Genomic DNA, 20000 nt, shown 5'->3' with positions numbered 1-20000 from the left:
CGACCATCACCTCCTGCTACCACCTCGGTGTTTCTCACTTCGTTAAAAATATCCACTTGATGCTCAGCAAATGTTTTGTTAACAATGGGGAAGAGGTACTTTTTCTGAGTAGAGCTAAAATTTCTCTGGCTAAAAAATTGGACGTTAGTTGCCTTTGTAAAATTAGCAATATTGCTGTAATCGTTGCCGGTAAATAGAATTCCAGCGCTGAACAGCAAATTTCCAGCGGCCACTGAACTTACAAACGGCTGTGTTTGCCATCGTAATGGTTGATCATAGCAACCAAGGCATTCAATAGTCGCAAGAGATCCCTTGGTTTTTAATGATGCTTTTTCCAAGTTCTTTCCACAGTTTGGACAGTGCACGTCACGAGAAAAAAGCTCTTTTAGTTTGCTTTCAAATACCAAGAACTTTCGCTCTTGGTGAAGATCACCGCAATCTTCATTAAAACAGTTCGTGGACTCCTTTTCCTCGTCATCGTCAGGAATTTCAGTTTTTGTGTCGAAATCCTTGGCTTTCGGAGTCGAAACTTTCACTAAATTCGTTAACTTCGTAATCACTTAGGTCCGATATGTTCGATTCTTCATGATCTGACACATCGGATGGAATCCACTCATCGTCAACTTCCTCTTCTTGGCAGTCAATTTGAGGAAAATCCGATGTGTCAATTTCGGAGAAATCCTACGTCCTCTTGCATTTTGGAAAATCTTTTCCAGAAACCCTAGGGACTTGCTCAGCGGGCACAACAGGGGAATCACTTAAGAGAGCGGCATAACTGTGGTCATTCGCTACAGCGTGACGAACGTCTGCTAAGGGAATGGAAATAAATTTATGAGGTGAATGCACAACAAAAGGTAAATCTGTTTGACAAGCTCGGTCGACCATTGTTATTTCAGTGTCAGTAGAGGCATCCACCAAAAGTATCTCCGAAATAGGTAGTTTCTCCTCTTCCTTTGTGGTTTTTCTTTGTCACCGAAAGTCTGACTGACATTGTAATCAGGAACCGCAGAAGTCATGACATTTGTATCTTGAAAAGGCTGCCCGACTTTCGCTCTGGATTGGCTCGACTCTTGCGAATTACTATCACAAGCATCCAGTATTTAATTGAGGGCCTAAAATAGCGAACACAAATTTGTGAACGAAAGATAATTTGTTTAAAGCTTGCTTACCAGAAAAGTAACACGGCGGCCAAAAGGTCATATCAGGTCATATCAGTAGAGTCAGTTTTATTCCGCGAATACATGACTTACCTCTTCGTGTAGAGCTCTTTTTCTTCGGCGCTCGCTGGACGGCCTTAGGCTTAACTTTTCCATGTGTTGAAACACAGTTGGAACGGCATCCTCTTTTAAGCGACGTCTGCTTAAATTGTCTGGCAAAATATCTAGTCGGTACTCACTTTCAAAACACGCGGGCTCAAAGTGTTCGGAACAGACGTGGCAGTGCTTCATTTGGGGCAAATTTTCCCTCTTTATCTGAGCAAACCATTTGCTTAAAAGGCCTTTATCTTTTAAAGGAAGGCGATGAAAGCTTATTCCTCCTTTAGAATCTCTAGGTGATCTATTGGAACAGCCTACGGCAATGCAGTGAATCATTTTCCATCCGAACAAGACAATTAAATTTGGCGCGAACGCAAGTGAGCGCAATGACGTCCTGCCATGCAGCCCAGCCTCCAACATGGCGGTCAAAATGGCGGACCTACATCGTGTGAATGTCATGAGCTATTTTACAGTCAAAACGCGTTAAGAAAGGACAAATACGGACAAATACTGCAATTTTTACTCAAAGCAAATAATTTGCTCTGTTGCAAATATGCAACGATAACTTGGTTTTTCACCTTCCGTTCTCCTTTAATTTCTATCAATTGAATCCAACTCCACATATTCTTTTACGTCTCTTCGCCTTTAGAAGTCGAGGGCTATTCTGATATCGATGGAGTTGTGTCGTAGCCCGAGTCAAGTACGAGTCAAGTTAAACTTCTCTTTTTTTTAGATTTTGTTTAGTCTTTTGGCCTTAATAATAATAATAATTGCTGTGTGTAAAAGTGGTGCACGAGAGGTTCACGAACAGACTGTCTTTTAGCTTTTTATCACTGCCGATTGTGAGAGTTAATAATTCCTGCCTTGATTCGCAACTGCTTTTCAAAGAAGTAAACATTCCTCGGGCGTTTTCCGTACGGATTCCGACCTCTATTAATAAGACACAACTAAGACAGAAGTTCCATTTCAACGAAACACCGTGAAAATGAGGTGAAGAATGAAAATGTTAGCATTTCTCGGCCCTTGTGCACCATCTTATTGCATTCACATCCGTACCCCCGGCGGAAAATTGCAGGAGGATTTTGTTTTTTGTCTTTTTGTTTTTGTTTTTGTTTTTTTTTCTGTAAAACACGTATTTGCTTCATTAAAATAATCATATCCAACGTATTATTCCCTTGTGTGCGGTTTTTTCGGAAAAACAATTCTCGGCAAAATTAATAGATGGCGAGGCTCAGCGAGGAATACCGGTAGCTTTAACATATACTGTTTCAAAATGCAAAATGAAATCTCCGCTTTGCGATCTCGTCAGCAGTGGAAAACAGTTTCGTGTCAAACCAAACTGACGCTTTTTTACAAAGACACAGTCAAACGATACAGTCAAACGATATCATAAAGAACGAAAAGTGAGATTAAAAAAAAATGGCTCGTGATTCGAATTTGGTGAGGTTGACATGGGCTCCAACTCGACACGTGCAACGATTTAGCTCCGCACCGACCTTGCCTAGTTAAGTCGGGAAGGAGGAAGACCTCTCGCGACTTATCTAGGTCTAGGCGTTTCCGCTCGCAGGGTATTAGGATTTGAGTTATTACAAACATCTTCATTCCTTCATTGTACTGAAAAAACATTCTTGAATCAGAGAATAGAAATTGCTTACACGAGAGCAGGCCCCAAACTGACCAAAATGTTCGCGAGTACGCGCCAAGCGATCTCCTGACCTCAGTGGAGAGTCAGAAAGAAAAAACCGTCCAGCATCTAAAATGGCCAGTAAAACAAGTCATTTAGTGAGTGATTTCCAGCAGAAAACAACTGCAATAGGCCCTTTACACGATCTGGTCACATGGTACAAAATCACACATGCTGGGACGTAAGGTGCACCGTGGGACTTCCAAAACAAAGCAACTCGTACCAGTCCACCTTGACCTGTCTCTTTTTGGAAGTCCCACTGTGCAACTTGCGTCCCAGCATGCGTGATTTTGTACCATGTGACCGGATCGTGCAAAGGGCCTCTTTGAATTCGTAGTTCGCTGTACAAATCATTTGAGCCTATGGCAGTGGTCAGTCGATCAGTGGTTTTCTGCGAGTTCTCATCAATAATTCAACAGTTGCACGTTGGCGAAGTTGTAATAGTTTAGCCCGGGCCCGAGAAGTCCAGAATTCTGGAAAGAAGAATGTGGCATAATGATTAATTTATTCAGTAGGAAGTTGCAAAATACGGCTAGGCGTTCTTTTCTTTACTTTGTTTGTTTTTTCCTCACCTAAGGCGAGAGAAAAGCGAATTGCTTATGGATATCTCCTTTGTATATTTTCCTCAGGCGATACTTGTCAGACAAGGAGCTTTTTCGTAAGATGATTATCAAAGCCCAGGAAATTGAAGGAACTCGAAAACTTATTGGGGGCAGCGGATTACAAATTGGCAAGCGATTTGCATTGGATGGGTGTAATGTTCTTGCTGCTGCTGATTCCTCTGCAGAGTTACTGGAGATGCTACCTGAGAATTTGACTACAACGGGAAACACTGTGGATGTTGATGATGTCCATTTGCTGCTGGAATATCCTGCGCACTTTCCCTGGGGAAATTATATGTCACAAAGAGCTAACAGGTTGGTGCTACATAGTGATGAACACAATCCTTACTTGAAATCAATGGAAAAATTTCAGGAGAAATTAAAATACTTTTCGCCATCAATATTGGTGGTTGCTGGTCTCCAAAGGCTGGAAAACTTTCCAGTCTTTAGTCCTGGTGACAGTGGTAAACTTTTAGAAAAGCTGTCATCTTTCCTTGAGACTGTGGATGTTCCAATCCATTTTGAAATGGCATCGTTCCACCAAGAAACGTTCTTTGATGAACTTTTACAGTACGTAATACCTTATTCAAGTTCTATTGGCATGAATGAACAGGAGCTTCCTAACTTATGGAGTAAACTCCTTTATGGAAACATTACAGTTGTTTCCAGTCAGAAACCAAGGGTAGCAAAAGTGCTGGATCTCATGAGGGATGTTTATAAGATTTCAAGAGGGAATTATGGGAAAGGAAGAAAGAGGCAGCTGACTCGATTGCATGTCCATACTCTTGCTTTTCAAGTGATTCTAACCACCGAAGGATCACACTGGAAAAATACTAAGGCAGCTGCTGCAAAAGCTTCTCTGACGGCAACGAGGCATGTCTGTGGCTCAAAGGAAATTGATCCCAAGAAATCTAAGTTATTTATGGATGATTCATTTTCCAAGAGTATAGCTCCAGGTAGCCCTAGAGTTCAATTCGATTCCAATTCACCTGTGTCTTGCTGGAATGAGGAAGATTACAAAATTTGTGTTGCTCCAGTGTTAGTTTGTACTCAAGTGTTGCAGACAGGAGGTGGTGGTGACCATATTACAACAGGAGGCTTGGTATTACAGATTTAGGCTGTATACTATTATTTGGGTTTAACACTACTCTCACTGTTTCTGAAAATAAATAGAGATTACTGCACGGTAATGTTCACAAAAGACCGTGTTTGACCACATTTCCAAACATCGAGAAGATAGTTGAAAATACGACGCGCAGTGGAGTATTTTTGACGAACTTCGAGGTGTTTGGAAATGTGGTCAAACATTGTCTTGAGTGTTTGATATGTCTTCTCAATCGAAACCAAACTAAGGAGAAAACGGAGAAATAAAATTGCAAAAATCTATGCTTATTAAGATCAGATATCCAAACACTGTCACGGTCATGATTTCCCTTGTGTAAACTTGATGAATTATTAATGAGTTTGAGAAGCATAAGTCGAGTCCTACACTGTATCGGAAATTGAGCCAGGAGCACAACAAATGAGCAGAGTTTTCTAACAGACCTCATTAAGTAAATAAAATCATGCAAAACATATCCTTTAGAGTAATTTATTCGTTTTATTGGTAATGAGATTTCTTTCTTACCACGATTTGAAAGAAGAAGCAACAGTAAGTCAAGGCTGAAATAAAGAATGCAGAAATATAGATGGCAACTGGTACATTCACCTACAATTTTTAGCGACCGAAAACGTTAACATGTTGGGAACATCATGTTTTTAAAACTGAAAGGGTTTGGGTTTTTCGTTTATATTTTGTATCAGGATTTTCTTCCCGTCCAGTTGTGATTTGCTTGTAAAGTACTTCATGCCTGTAAACTTTTTCCGTACTGACCCCTGCCGTCGCGCCTAAGCATTCCACCGTCACCCCCCTCCTTCCAAACCCACCTGGGACATAATCAACATCAAGTGGCTGTTGTTGTTTGTGTGGATAAACATTTTACTCAATGTCTGAATCATCATCAATCCTTATTGCCCCCGGTGGGGCATGGGGCCGCAGCCGGTTAAGTTTTCTAATTTTCCATACATTTGTCTGTAATTTTTTTTTCTCGCGAACCGCGTCTACCCAGCCAAATTTACAGACAAATGTATGGAAAATTAGAAAATTAACTGAGCGTCTTCTAGCCAAGCTACATCCTGCAAACTTGGTAAATACAATCTTCTACCTAGTATTTTAACGTTGCGATTACCAAATGTGTAAAATTCAAGTTTGGAAAAAGTTATTTGCCATGAGATTCCCATACAAACACTATAATTTCTGACCGCTTTGCCTACCCATCCAGATGGCGTCGAAAACCGCGATAAGGCCTATTTTAAATAATGCTTAATTTTTTACTTGCCTTTGCTGAATTTTTAATTAAAAACAATAAAAGATTACATTACAAAAAATGTGGAGCCAATCACAACACATGACCTTCTTAGAAAGAATTTGCTGACTCAGAGCGTTAGACGGGCCCCTAGACTATAAGGCTTGTCAAATGGGATCGAAAGTTTGAAAAGTGTTATTAATATGTCGAGTTGCTATAGTTATGTCTCAATTACATATATATTAGTTATGCAACCCTTTCGAGTGGTATACCATGAAATATCCCTCGAGTCACTTGTATTTTTTCCTTATATACACGGTGAGCCTTTGTGCTAGTGTGTATGCTAAGAAAAGACAATTGACAAGTGGTCTATGGTATGCCACGAAAACATACCTGTTTTATACCATACCATAGAAAATACGTTGTCCAACACAATCAAGGCCACAGACATTGAAGATACAACGGCTTCCCTGTATTCTGATTCGCTGTATTTTGTATGGCATGGTATGTATACATGTGTGGATTTAGGTAAACCGTGCCAAAATTGGGGCAAAACGTTTTCGCCCGACTGCCGGCGAGGCTTGGAAACTCAGGGGGGCCTCCGTCAAAGAGGGTTGGGGCAGACAACCCAGGTCTCTGGCTACCAGCTGATACCAAGTCGGGCCCCAAGAACCTAAACCCCAAGGAAGTGGGGGGTGGGGGGGGGGGGGTGGGGTGGGGGTGAGGCTCACAGTAAAAATGGTCATTTTCTTTGCAGGACACAATTGGCCGACCGTACTGCGCAGGCTCAGTCAGCCAGCCACACACAGGCAAGGTGGGTGAGTAGGCTGTGTAGTGACAGGCTGCCTCTGAATTTTCTTTCATTGTGTTGAAATTGGCACGGTTTTCATAAATCCAGACATGGATTTGGGCTGGGAGCTTGAGTTTAGCCCGCGGTACCCCCATGGGGCACACTTCGAGGCAGCAGCTGCATGCTGGGGAGATTTTACAGGAATTCCTTGCCAATTGTACTACAGTACAAAGCAAGGCTACTACAAGGTGTGAGGGCGGCTACTTGTTAGCACCTTCTAAGCACCATTCAGGGACTGGAACTGGAATATATGACTGGCGATTTGGTGGTGTATTTCCGGCTCATGTTCAGTGAAGAATGGGATATAATAAATACCGAAATAAAAACCGCAGTCAAACTATATGTCATGTCTATTTATTCACAGCTCATCATACATTGTTTCAATTGATAACTCTACAAGCTACAGTACATTTTGACGTTCCTGATTTATTAATTCTCGTTCATTTCTTCTTTGAGTAGGGGACGTATGGTTTGTATGTGGCACGAAATCCCTTGTACACTCCATTGTCTTGCGCACTGGTTATGAAATGGACCCACATGTACTGAGTTGTGACCACTTGGCCTGATAGTGGACTGGGACCGCTCCAGGCTATCTCGAGAGGCGCGGTTACCCAGGGTCCATGAGCGACCTCCAGACGGTCATAAGCATTTTCTGTCTTAAATTCGTCCAGTGTCAGACCGATTTGTTTGTTGGGGATGAAGATAAGCCATGTACAGCTCAGGTTTGGAGGGTAACCATTTGGGAAACCAGGAGAGCGTATTTCTCCTGTTTCGCTAATCAGTATTCCTCCACAGTCTGAGGATAAAATAAACGAAACGAGCGCTATTAGCCTGCATTGGCAGAAATGAATCTTGCGAGGTCATCGGCAGCAGTGTCAAGTGCCAAGCACTCCCAAAAATATTCAAGAGAACGTGCATCTTTGTGCAAAAAAAAAAAAAATCCACGGTCCTGCGCAAAGGGCGGATCCTTCGCCGAATGAATTTCAAGTGAACTTCAAAACTTTCATTGAACATTGAAAATGTTTCGAAGTAGACTTCAGATTTAGATCACTGATTTAAACAGTATTAAAGAGCATTGTTTCTAGATTGTGACGAGGATTTTATCGAAATAGGCGATTTGCATGATAGCGTCGTTTGATTACAACTACCAGAATCCTTCACGTTTATGTTTCTTATGCTAATTAGGGAAATTGTTATTTAAACCCCACTGGGAATTCAAAATTTAAATAACAAAGAAAAGACGAAAGGAATTCTGGTAGTTGTAGTCAAATGACGACAACGTGCAAATCTGCTATTAACCAGATTTGCCATGTTTGAAGATTTTCTAAATGGTTTCGCGTATGCTTTGCACCGCTTACACGTTTTCACGCATGAATTGAGATTGACATTGCACGAAGTGGACAGGTAACAAGTAACATTCACCTCGATTTCAAAGAATAATTGTTAATGGTTAACATTGGTAATGCAGTAGATACACACACCACAATAGCCTCGCCCCAGTCTTACAAATATTTGAGACTAACCTGTCTGTCTATAAGAAACTTTAAATCCATTGTTAGAGTTGTCACCGTTTGCGATGAATCTGACCCTTAAGCTGTTTCCGGAGGAAGTTATTACCCGTGGTTTGTCTTTGACACCGCTGAAAGCTACGACCGGATCGGTTTTGCCTGTATCATAAACGAACACGAAGTCTTTGTTCTCTTCAGTCCTTAGCTCCTCGAACTCAAGACGAACCTTCTTTCCTTGAGGTACTTGAATCTCCCAAGTACAGTACTCGTTGTTCGGATAGTTATTTGGAAAGTTGGAGGATTGGAAAGAACCTGAGGGGCCGTGAAGAACGTTCCCACAGTTTGACGCTACAAAACAAACGAATGAAACAAACAAGTTATCGCAGAAGTGCAGCTATATATCAATAACAACAATCAATGTGAAAACATTTGAAGGAGTTTTTTTTAAGAGTAGGAAATTGAAGGTAATATTCGAAATAACGCCACAAAAAGTAGGACTCGGGAAAAAAAAAAGTTAAAAAACCGGTGCTTACTTCAGCGATACATATTTTTCAAAAAGGTGACATAGATAATAAATCTAGCATAATCGTGTACAAATTGTAGAGATAATTTATAATTCCTCACCAACACAACTAGCAGTTGAACCTGACCACTGACCATTGGCTTCACACTTTCTGATGATAGATCCTTGAAGTTTGTAGCCAGCATTACAGTCGTAGATTACTCGTTCCTCATAAGTAAACTTGTCACCGATTCTAAAACCGTTTGCCAAGGACCCCGGATCACCGCAACTCACGACTATATGTGAAAACAAATATGCAATATCATTAGGAAAAATCGCAAGCAAAAGAACTTCTGACATTCAGTTCAGTTGTACCAAAAAAGTTGTAGGAAAATTCTAGCCGTGTTTTATAGCCAAGGGATCCAAAAAAAGCCTTTACGTACAGAACAGTGTGACTGTCCTAGAGCAAAATTAACATCCCTTCTGTCGAACTACGGAAATCACAAATAAGGGAATACGAGAAACGTTGCCTATTACAATGAAATTTGTCCCTTATTTAAAGTATGTTCGTCCGCAAGAGAAGTAATTAACAGTATGGATGAACAGACTGTGAAATCACTGGTAGGTCGGTGATTGTTATAAAAGCTATGCATTGTTATACGAATTTCATCGTAATCTTTTTATTGTGTTTCAAATTGAATGTCTAGCAATATTGGGCAATTTTGTAGTTTCTGACTGCGATTGAATTAATTTTATTACAATGCAAATAGGAAAATTAAAGCCCCAACGAAGCAATTGGACGCCCTCCACTTCCCATGAGTATTTGAGAGTACGACAGACTAAACTAAGCTAAATCGTCCAAAGGAGAAATTCTAGACTTGCTTAAGAAATGTAAGACTTACTCTGACATGTTGGCTGTGAGCCTGACCACTGGCCTGTGGTCAGACAGGTTCGTTGTTGTGGGCCTTGCAATGTGTATCCCTGATTACATGTGAACTGGATGGATGCGCCGTATGTATGGTTAGTTCCAATCTTTATCCCATTCGCTGGCGAACCAGGATTTCCACATGACCTTTCTAAAATACAAAAAAAGGAACTAAGTGGGCCTCATCATCTCCCACATGACTTCACTTATGCGGGTCCAATAGTACATCCGGCATAAAATCAGCACGGTTTCCAGGTTCAACCGTCGAATCATGAAAGGTGTTTCATTCACAGGGGACTTGCTATTCGAACCGTCTACTTATCTTATCCCACTCCATGACTGAAAGAAAACAGAGAGACTACTTCCTGAACACCTCGGCCTGATCTAGCTTTTCCTGATCTTTCCTCGTATGGGAACCGTTTGCGACCGACCGAAGGAATACAAGCAAGTGAAGAACTTAAAATTCTTTTGTACTTTACAGACTTCAGTTAGTTTCCACATCATACCCAAACACTTGGGCTGCTGTCCACTCCACTGGCCATCTCCCTGACATACTCGTTGAGTGTCTCCTTCTAGGTGATGCTGGGGGCGGCAAGAAAACGTTACCGTGCTGCCATAGTGGAAATCAGCTCCGTGTAGGTAGCCATGCCATGGAGTGCCTGGATCACCGCAGTCTATAACTAAGTGTACGCATTGAAAACAAAAAGGTAATCTTTTCGTGTTTCTAAGAAAGAAACGAGTACATTCGTTTAATCAAACCAAGTTTCCATTCTACCTAGCGGTCTTACCTACCTATAATTCCTCAGCGTTCGTGAACCAGCTGATTTAAATTTGGGGTGAAGAGAGGATTGGAATGCTATCAAAACACTCCTCAAAACGGTATCATATAAACTCTTGGAATTCGACCATCGTAGCTTGATTAAAAATATAAAACAAACAGCGGTGATAAACATTTTAAAAACATGAACGTTAAGTTCATAAAATGCATGTTTTTAAAATGTTTATCAACGCTCCTCAAAACGGTTATGAGAACTTTTACAACTTAATGTTCTCCGCCAGTCACTGCCACTTACATTTTAGAGCTCTGCGCCGGCTTCACTGTAATACTACGCTGCAGACGTCGAAGGTTCTGGATTCGTGTTAATACGTTCTCGGCACAGAATTTATTTTTTAATTTGAAATGACCGTTCCACTGCAATAAAGTATAAATAACAGAGGAAATCTGGGCCGCTGCAAGAACAACCTGTCGTTTCTCGAATAATTTGTGTAGACTGAAAGAGAGAAAAATATGATAGCTCTCACGTTGACACATTGGATCAGCCCCAGACCACTGCTTGTCCGCTTGGCAGCTCCTAAACGATGAACTGTCTGGATGGACTTTGTATCCTTTGTCACACGACACACGGACAGTGCTGCCTGTTTCTCGACGGTATCCTTCAACCGAACCATCCGCTGGAGCGGATAATTGTGGACAGTCAGCACCTGACAACCAAAGGTAATTATCATTAATGCAAAGAAAAAAAAAATATAGGCAATGCTGTAGCTCACATGCTCAGTCCTTGTTGGTCACAAATGCATCTGCTCTCTTTGTATTCAGTCATTGCTTGCTAGCGGCAATTGTCAAATGTAATACAATAATTTGTTTGTAGGAAATCACAAACATGACAACCGGTACTCACGAACACATCTAGGCTGTTGTCCGCTCCAGATTCCATTTTGTTCGCAGAGACGCTGGGCGGAGCCTACCAGACCATATCCGCTATTACACGAGAAACTAACACTGCTTCCATAACTAGTGCCACTCCCCTGACGAGTACCATATTTGACTGTTCCCACGTCGATGCACCGCCCGGCTGTGAACAGACATCAAGTTAGCAGCTCTTTGATTTTCCCGGCTCTGATTCATGTTTTGCAGAATGACGTTCAGATAACGAACAGTTCATTATGAGGCAAACAGACTTTCCATTTTGTAATTGTGGTCTGGCTTAAAAGCTGCTACTACAGTCGAACTCCTATTAAGCGGCCACCTATTAAACGGCCACCCCTATAGGCGGCCAGTAATCAAAGTCCCGATGAGAGTTTTTCTATTGTTTTTACCTCTATTAAGCGGCCAGCCACCCTTTAAGCGACCACTATCCATTTCCCCGAGAGTGGCCGTTTAATAGGGTTTGAACTGTAATCGGAAATCCTCTGGAAAACGTGTCGAAAGGACCCAACCGGCCAACCGGCCAATTATGGAGGTGTTTGTTTCATGCGACTGATATGGTGCGGAAAATGTGTAGTTCTTACCGTTACATGTCGGCTGAACACCAGACCATTGCCCATTTGCTGAACAGATTCGTTTTTGAGATCCCTTTAATTGATAACCCGCATTACACTTGAAAGTGGCGATATTTCCTAGAATTGGGTCACCAGCTATAGATACAGCGCCATTGGCCGGAGCAGTAATGGACGGACATAGTTTTTCTACAAGGCAAGATGAAATTCCATGAAAAAATGATTCATAAACAAATATTTAGGTTATTTGATTCCCACTTGAAATTTATCCAGTCTTCTATCCAGAAATTTCACTTTAATCTCAAAAGTTTAGAATATACAGATTGTTGAGCAATTCATTTTTAAACGAAAGTAAGAAGGGCATACTAAGAAAAGGAACCGGCCACACGTTGCACACTTCTAAGAATGAGGTGACCTCGTCCAATCATGTTAAAGTCATTAAAGTTTGTTGTGTATCGCTACCGTTACAGTTCTTGTTGTCGACTGCAGTGGTGTATCCTCCACGACAATGACAACCATAGCTTAAATAGCTGTTTGCACAAATATGTTCACAGCCACCGTTGTTTGAAGTGCATTCATCTTTGTCTGTAAACAAAAATGAAACAGAGCTCACAAACCATTTTATTTGAATGATCAACATCATGGCCCTTAAAAATACTGAACTACAATCGATCAATAAGTAACTAAGTAAGTAAGTAAGTAAGTAAGTAAGTAAGTAAGTAAGTAAAAGCTTTATTAATGTGTCAATGTATTTAGGTTTCACAACTAATTGGGGACACAACAAAACAGTAGCTCTGAAGTGTTCTCATAACTTGCATAAGTTAACTCATTACTTAATATACGGTCGCCACGTTACAGCATACTTAATGTATACAGACTCAGCCTGTCAAGTTCTGAATGATTCTCTCACTTTTGTCTGTTCGCGCTTCTTTCCCTTAAAAACTGATAACTGGATCATTGGTTTAGCCATCATGGTTTATGAGCCATTACACCATGCTCTACAAATATGGTGAGCGTAAGCGGGAGTTTTTTTTAGTCTTCTTATTTTCATTTTACTTTAGTTTTCTATATTGAAGGGGCATTTTTAATAAAACAATTATTCCACTCGCGCCTGTTGGATATGAGATGATTATAGCCATCTATCATCTCATATCCAACGCGCGCTCGTGGAATAATTGTTAATGAATCCTTGAGGTGTACAGATCATCACGAGTGAAGTGCGCCTTGAATGCTGACAGATTCTATGGCATCACGATCGCGTATTTGCTAAATCATTGTTTCGTGTCCGCCATTAGTCTCCTGTAGCATATTGTTGTTGTTGGTGTCCGTCTGTCCCGGGAGACAATGGAACTCTGCGCCATGATTCAGTTTGTGGTTGAGTTGAGCATAGTGACTGGAATACCTAACCAGTGTGAATTTTCTCTTCTTTTTGTTCTTGTTGCTTTTAACAAGCTGCTTACTCTTTGAGTGTTTTTTTTTTTTTTCAACTTTGTTAGAAGCAACATATCCATGCAAAATGCGGGATTTGGCCTCCAGTTGAAAAGGAGATTAGCTGGCATTTTCCAGTAGACCCTTCAGCCCCTAGCTCTACTTTTCAACGTCATTTTCATGGATAACACTATTTAAATATTGCTCTGGTATACTTTCAATATCTGCCAGAGAATTACAACAACTAACCTCGGCAGGATCGTCCCCCAGGGGCGAGTTCCATACCGGTGGGACAGGAACAACGGAATGTTCCCGGAGAGTTATGGCAGCTGTGGCTACACAAGCCTAATGAACACTCGTTCACGTCTAAAACCGGAGCACAAAACGTTGTTAATATAAAGATTTACTAATAGTCTTCTTGGCCATCTTGAGTGTCTGCAGGCACGTCCTATGTTATTATGGTTCATTATGCATCAGTCAATAACCCTTTCCACGCTTTACATTTCTCTAACTTGCATGCCCGGCAATTTCGAACAACTTCATAGTTTCTGCCCGGAATTGCCTCACATAAATACTTGATTACATTGCAGTGTAAATGGAAACGTTAACCGTGAATATGGCTGTTGACGCTATATGAGCTTGCCAACCCCTGGGACATAAGCGGAGATGTAGCTCAGCAAAGCAAGCATTGACAAGCATTTAACTGCTTGGGGCAGTCGAGTGGTGATTTAAGATGAGACGTGAATAGACTACTGTGTCTGCTCATGAGTAAATATGAAAAAGTCAACAAGCAGTTGCAGTTGAACACGCATAGTCCAGCTTGCGTCGCCGCTGAAGTCTGACTTTGGCAGTGAGCCGAGACCAACAAAATTCAACTAAAGTTGTGTTGTATTTGGTATTAAAGTACTGATGCCGCTCAGTAGGGGATCTTAATAGACTACTTGACCCTAGAAACGGAGAAATTGGCATTTTTAAAGAGAGGGTAAATGTTAATTTTTCGCTATGTCCCGCGGGTCGGGGACTAGAAGTTCAGTTGAAGATGCATAATGACATTAAAATTCCAAATGCAAATAAACTTCAACCGTTATGCATGTTTTGGTCATATTAAGAAGGGTAAGACCGATAGAAATGAGTTCAACAATATAAAATTAAACATAATATTTTAAAACGTTCTCTGGTTCTCTTTGGCAAATAGTGAAGAAAAAGCGCGATCGTTGAAATATATACGGTAAAAAGTGTGAAGTAAAACAAATTACAATAAGAACAAAAAGATACTTGCGAGGAAATGGATGCTAATATTACACAAAATTAATACTGCCTCCACCCCTCTGAACCGCGCTTTAAACCTACCGAGCCCCTCTGAGGGAAAGTCAAAAGAGCTGATTCACGTCAAAAATGCGCTGAAATCGGATGGCTACCCTCAGTATATTATTTCAAACATCCTGAAGAAGAAACCTCCTCTTGAAATTACACCATTCCTAGAAGAATTGGTCGGGATGTTCTGAACCATCAGACTAGCACCGTGATTTTGCAGTCCTACCATAAATCAATGGTTTAACTCTAACTGAACCACTTACAAGACTACTCAGGAACAACGGAATTCAAGCCACAAGTAGACCTACAAGACCTTACAACAGGAATTTGTTTCCCCAAGAGATTATCAAGGTAAGAGAGTGAATCCTCCATTTAGGCCTTATACCCAAGGTAATCGCTCTTAAGTTACTTTTAGACATGGTACCCAGTTCTTCCGTGGATGTTACTCGCGCGTTGCATTGATGTTTTCGTGGAGGATTTGGTTATGTTTCGTTTCAAAGCGAAGGAAAATCTCAAACGCTGCGGGGATGTCTTCTTTGCTAAGGAGCTTCGGCGCTCGCTATGTTTTAATACATTTCGAACTTTAATAGGAGTTTAAATAAGAGACAGATGTCCCCTGCACATACGATAACAACTGAACGAACGGCAAAGATGTAAGTAGACAAACTAATACAGAGCAAACAAACGCCCAAACACAACGCACCCGAACAAACAGGTGGTCGAAGGTGTAGAGAGACGCCAGCCGCCTAACCAGAAAAAAGGCAGTTTAAGCGACAACGGAAACAACGCCAAAGACAACGTCGATTAAAAACCGACTTTATATTCAGTTCAACCTACAAATCTCGCCAGACTGAATAGGCCACGTTCGATATATCAATATTCTAAGGTGGATCCGAGGCTTTCGGGTCAAAATTGCAAATTTTTAAAGTTTTTCTTGTCTTTCAATTCCCAAAAGAGACTTGGATACAAAGAAAACACCACTAAATATAGAAGTTTGTCCCGAAAGCCTCGGAGCCATGTTAGAATATTGATATATCGAACGTGGCCTATTCAGATTCATTCAGTCTGTCTATCAGTGTCAGAAGTATCCCAAACAGATATGTAAGAGAGCGTCAAAATAGCGAAGCGCGCGAGTGACGTCATAACTCAGACAAACAAAACGAAATGGTGGAAGATTTGACGCTTTTTCAAGCGCGTAAGCAAGTGTTCCTAAAGCAATTTTAACAACGAAAATTTGGCGTTCATTTACCTCCTATTTCTCTCAGAGCATGCTTACGTTGTCTGACTCTCGCGGGGTTCCAATAATTTGCATTCTATTTTGAGATTTCGCGCGCTTCGTTATTCGAAAAAGAAATTCTAAAAGTTGGCCGTCGTAGTTCACCTTCTCTCGAATATGCCGAATGTGGCTATTTCACGTTGTTGTTTTGTAAATAACGGCCAAGAAATGAACAAAGAACTATAACGCACGCTTACACAGCCATTGTAGGTTTGCTTTCTAAACTCCCTAAAACCAAATAAACGGCAAAATAATGAACAGGCAAACGAGCACAAAGCAAACGAAGGCCCAGCCGAACAAAAAGACGGCTGAGAGTGCAGAAAACATCTCTGCTATGAAACGTCTTTTTAAAATCAAAGCATATAAAATGACTTTTCACCAAATCTCCCGCCATTTCGTCTCAGGTAGTTTTGGGCTGTCCACGCATCGCGGGAGTAACATTCTCGGAAGAACTGGGTACCATGTCTAAAAATAACCTTGGGCGGAATGAGGCCTATATGGGAGATTCACTCTCCTACCTTGGTAATCTCTTCCCCCAAGTCAAGACCGCTGGCCGATCTACAAAAATGTGGCGGGTCTAAAACACAGGTCACGGGTCACAGGTTATTATTGTTTTTACCAATACTATGTCGTTTATAAGATTTCCTGTGCGTAATGTCCGTGGAACTATATAGATGAAACTGGAAGGTGTTTACGAACAAGGCAAAAAGCACATATTAGGAAGACGAAAACCTATAAAAAAAGGTTCAATCATGCGTGGTTGAACGTTAGTTAATCCATTTCTGTTAATATAGGTAATTTATTCTCTGTAATTTTTTACACGACTCCTAGGAAGACCATTTCTATGACAAGATTTTCGTGTTTAAATAAAGATTGATTGATTGATTGATTGACACACTATTGACTTTAATAACGCCCACGTAATGGGCCGCGTTCGATATATCAATATTCTAATATGGCTCCGAGGCAATCGGGTCAAAATTGTAAATTTCTCAATTCCCAAAAGAGACTTGGATACAAAGAAACAACACCAAATATAGAAGTTTGTCCTGAAAGCCTCGGAGCCATGTAAGAATATTGATATATCGAACGAGGCCTATCGACAAGGGAAATTTTCGTTTTAGGAAGACTTTGGAATCCTGGCATACCGCAATTATAATTGAATCTGACAATAACTCAAAACCATTACCTAGACAATATTCTATTCTTTTGTGAACCCCATATCAGCATTTTATTTCCTCGCAAGTATCTTTTTGTTCTCCTTGTAAATTTCTCTACTTTTTACCGTATTTATTTCAACGATCGCGCTTTTTATTCACTATTTGTCAAAGATTGCAGACTGGCAATCGAAAGCTCGTAATTTAAACTCTTTTAATCGGAGAACTTTTTTAAATTTTAATTATGTCTTATCCTGGTTAATCGTCCATTTTTAAACATAAAATTAAACGTTATCAGGAATAAATTACCATCACATGTCGTGCCATCGCTGTTTAAAGAGTAACCGGGATTACACGAACACATGAAACCACCAAGAGTGTTTACGCATTGCTGAGTACAACGACCTTCGGCGCATTCATCCACGTCTAGGTAAAGAAGTAACGGGAAAAATTCTTAATTGTAATACGCACTCTTTAGGTACAAAAATAATTCAGCATTTGGGGATGAGTTAGTTTACTGAAAAGCTATAGATTGGGCTATAAGCTACTGTAAGTTACGGACCGAATTTTTCCCCATAGATTTATGGCCCAAGCGCGAAGCGCGCGCGGGCCATAAATCGAAGGGGAAAAACGAGGATCTGTAACTTACAGCACAAAACGAAAGAAGGAGGCTATTAAGATATTTATTTTACCTCTACTGTATGTCTGACGGCTCGGGAACGATTTCTATTCACGCGGAACGGTTTCAAATTTCTGACGCACCTCGAAAGCAAAACAACTCAATTTGATCTGATCGTTTGAAATCGTTAGTAGGTTTTAATACACAATTTTGTTCTTTTACTTGCTTAAAAAAGAACACTTGTCGATAAACCACGAAACATTTTGGCAGCAAAAACAGCTTTAAATTTTAGCGGATTGCACAGTAGAATACGGCCAGCTAAATTGACCAATCACAGCGCGCCTACTAACTGAGAGATATAATAAAAGTGTGTACGAAAATTTCGTTTCAGTAGCACTTTAACAAGAGCTACACTACTTTGGCTTTAAAGTTCAGCAAGTTTTCGTACCTTTACATTCAGCCCTAGTCCCACTCCAATGTCCATGGCTGCAGGTCCTGGAGGCCGAGCCATGGACAGAGAATCCAGCGTTACAAGAAAATGTTATAGTGCTTCCATGATTGTAGTTAGATGAAGACCTTTGACCATTGAGAGGGACTCCTACCTCGCTACACGCGGAAGCTTAAGAACAACGTAAAATGTATGAGGACGGTGAGGAGAGAACTGTGAAATCTTGTTGCAAAAGTAAATAATCCTTGTCTGGTAACGGGAACAAAACAAGTAATTTCTAACCGAAAGGAGGAATACTCAGTCGTGAAATGGTTGACGCAAAATTACGTGGTTTTAAGGTGTCACTGCTCTATTTCATTATTTTTATTTATTTTCATTTTTTAAAGCATCCTACATTAAGTAGATACTTTCCAAAAACCTCTTCCTGAAAATTCTATTTCTTACTGTTTTAAATCATTTAACATGTCAACTGTATGGACTAGCCTTGCCTACCAAGTTCGCATGTGTCTCCTTCGTATCCACTGGTACATTGGCATCTAAAGCCGTAGTAAAGGTCAAAACATTTTCCGCCATTTTTACAAGGACTTGTATTGCATTCATTTACTCCTAATAACAATCATATAAATAACCAAGAGAGCATTAGTAAGAGACCCTATTCCTAACCGAGGTAAACGTAAACGACCTTTTTGGACTTTGCATAGTGTGTTTATAGAGAGGTTAAGGCGTTTACGGCGACTCTCAAAAATTTACGTTTTGCCGCCTTTCTTACGCCGTTACCACACTATACTGAGAATATTTGTACTTGCTGCGAATATACGATTTTTTTTGTTATTTTTGTGTTGGATTGGCGGATTGGTGGATTAGGATCAGTGGAAAAGGAAACAAAATGAGAGGTAACTTTTGCTATTTCTCGTAAATGGCGTTCTTAAACTCTATTGATTTCTATCAAAACCGATCATTACAGTGAAAGTAATGATAACTAGATAACCACTTCCCTTTTTTACTTCCAGCTTGAGATGTTACATCCATGTTGAGACGTTATAGTGATCCAATTTTTTCACAGTTAGAATACACCATAAGCCATTTACTTACCTGCTGCTGCCCTGCGTTTTCGTGCAAGGATTTCTGAAAAGAAAGTAAAATAGAAAAATATCCGGTAGACTAATTTACTTCATCTTGATCACAAAAGAGGAGAACTGATTATTGCACTCCTCCCCCAACCCTCCTAGCCCCATCACAATTTCGCGTACAGGTGTGCAAGATCGACTCCTCACCATATAAAATGGTTTCATTTTTCATGTCTCTAAACGTTTGCTCACTGTCAGCCGACAGAGGTAAGTTGTCTAAAGATTAGTTGTTGAAAGAGGAAAGAAAACGTATTTAACAAACTAGACAACCAATGTTTTTAAAATGATTCATTTCAAAAAGTAATTAACTCTTACCATTTCTACGTTTTCTTCGAGACGCAGCTGTAATGAATAAAAGCTTTTCAATAAAATTCTGTGGATATCTGTTATAAAACTAGTAGTTAAACAATGTCTGGTAAAGTAGGTCTAACAAGTCTAGACGAACTGTCTCCGTATTATTTGATTTTGTCTATCAAATTAAGGGAGGAGGGGGCATCTCTAAGCAAAACATTGGCTGACTCATCACTGCCAGCGTGACGTCACGTTTCGCTTGGATGAAATTCAAAATGGCGCCCAATGGGTGAAGTTGAAGAGGTTGATAAAAATGCAGAATTTCGCTCGAATATTCGGCCCCATTTGCTTTGGTTTGTTTATATTGTGGTTTATATTATATTGAGGAATC

General features: G+C 40.5%; 3 protein-coding genes across 3 annotated transcripts in view; 1 reads left to right on the top strand and 2 right to left on the bottom strand.

Moving 5' to 3' along the window:
- Window positions 1-1676, bottom strand: part of LOC145489303 (uncharacterized) — a 2865-nt gene extending 1189 nt beyond the window's left edge. The window contains exons 1-2 of the mRNA XM_081468262.1: window positions 1397-1676; window positions 1-535 (exon numbers count right to left, since the gene is read on the bottom strand). The exon at window positions 1-535 is cut by the window's left edge and continues 1189 nt beyond it. Of these exons, the coding sequence (XP_081324388.1) occupies window positions 1-535; window positions 1397-1676 (815 nt within the window). The remainder of the gene's footprint in view (window positions 536-1396) is intronic.
- LOC145490196 (ADP-dependent glucokinase-like) overlaps window positions 1-5900 on the top strand; it is a 13712-nt gene extending 7812 nt beyond the window's left edge. Inside the window, exon 2 of the mRNA XM_081469314.1 lies at window positions 3570-5900. Coding sequence (XP_081325440.1) covers window positions 3570-4659 — 1090 coding nt within the window. The 3' untranslated portion in view covers window positions 4660-5900. The remainder of the gene's footprint in view (window positions 1-3569) is intronic.
- Window positions 5901-6022: 122 nt separating this feature from the next.
- The window catches only part of LOC145490193 (sushi, von Willebrand factor type A, EGF and pentraxin domain-containing protein 1-like), a 62973-nt gene continuing 48995 nt past the window's right edge, over window positions 6023-20000 (bottom strand). Inside the window, exons 23-37 of the mRNA XM_081469308.1 lie at window positions 19634-19660; window positions 19284-19316; window positions 18684-18797; window positions 18192-18362; window positions 17434-17550; window positions 13627-13743; window positions 12412-12534; window positions 11962-12138; window positions 11352-11525; window positions 10975-11154; window positions 10179-10352; window positions 9650-9823; window positions 8870-9043; window positions 8261-8593; window positions 6023-7533 (exon numbers count right to left, since the gene is read on the bottom strand). Of these exons, the coding sequence (XP_081325434.1) occupies window positions 7178-7533; window positions 8261-8593; window positions 8870-9043; window positions 9650-9823; window positions 10179-10352; window positions 10975-11154; window positions 11352-11525; window positions 11962-12138; window positions 12412-12534; window positions 13627-13743; window positions 17434-17550; window positions 18192-18362; window positions 18684-18797; window positions 19284-19316; window positions 19634-19660 (2444 nt within the window). The 3' untranslated portion in view covers window positions 6023-7177. The remainder of the gene's footprint in view (window positions 7534-8260; window positions 8594-8869; window positions 9044-9649; window positions 9824-10178; window positions 10353-10974; window positions 11155-11351; window positions 11526-11961; window positions 12139-12411; window positions 12535-13626; window positions 13744-17433; window positions 17551-18191; window positions 18363-18683; window positions 18798-19283; window positions 19317-19633; window positions 19661-20000) is intronic.

The sequence above is a fragment of the Orbicella franksi genome, chromosome 6, assembly GCF_964199315.1.
Source record: "Orbicella franksi chromosome 6, jaOrbFran1.1, whole genome shotgun sequence".
NCBI classification, from domain to species: domain Eukaryota; kingdom Metazoa; phylum Cnidaria; class Anthozoa; order Scleractinia; family Merulinidae; genus Orbicella; species Orbicella franksi.
This window is presented reverse-complemented; position numbering and strand designations above follow the sequence as displayed.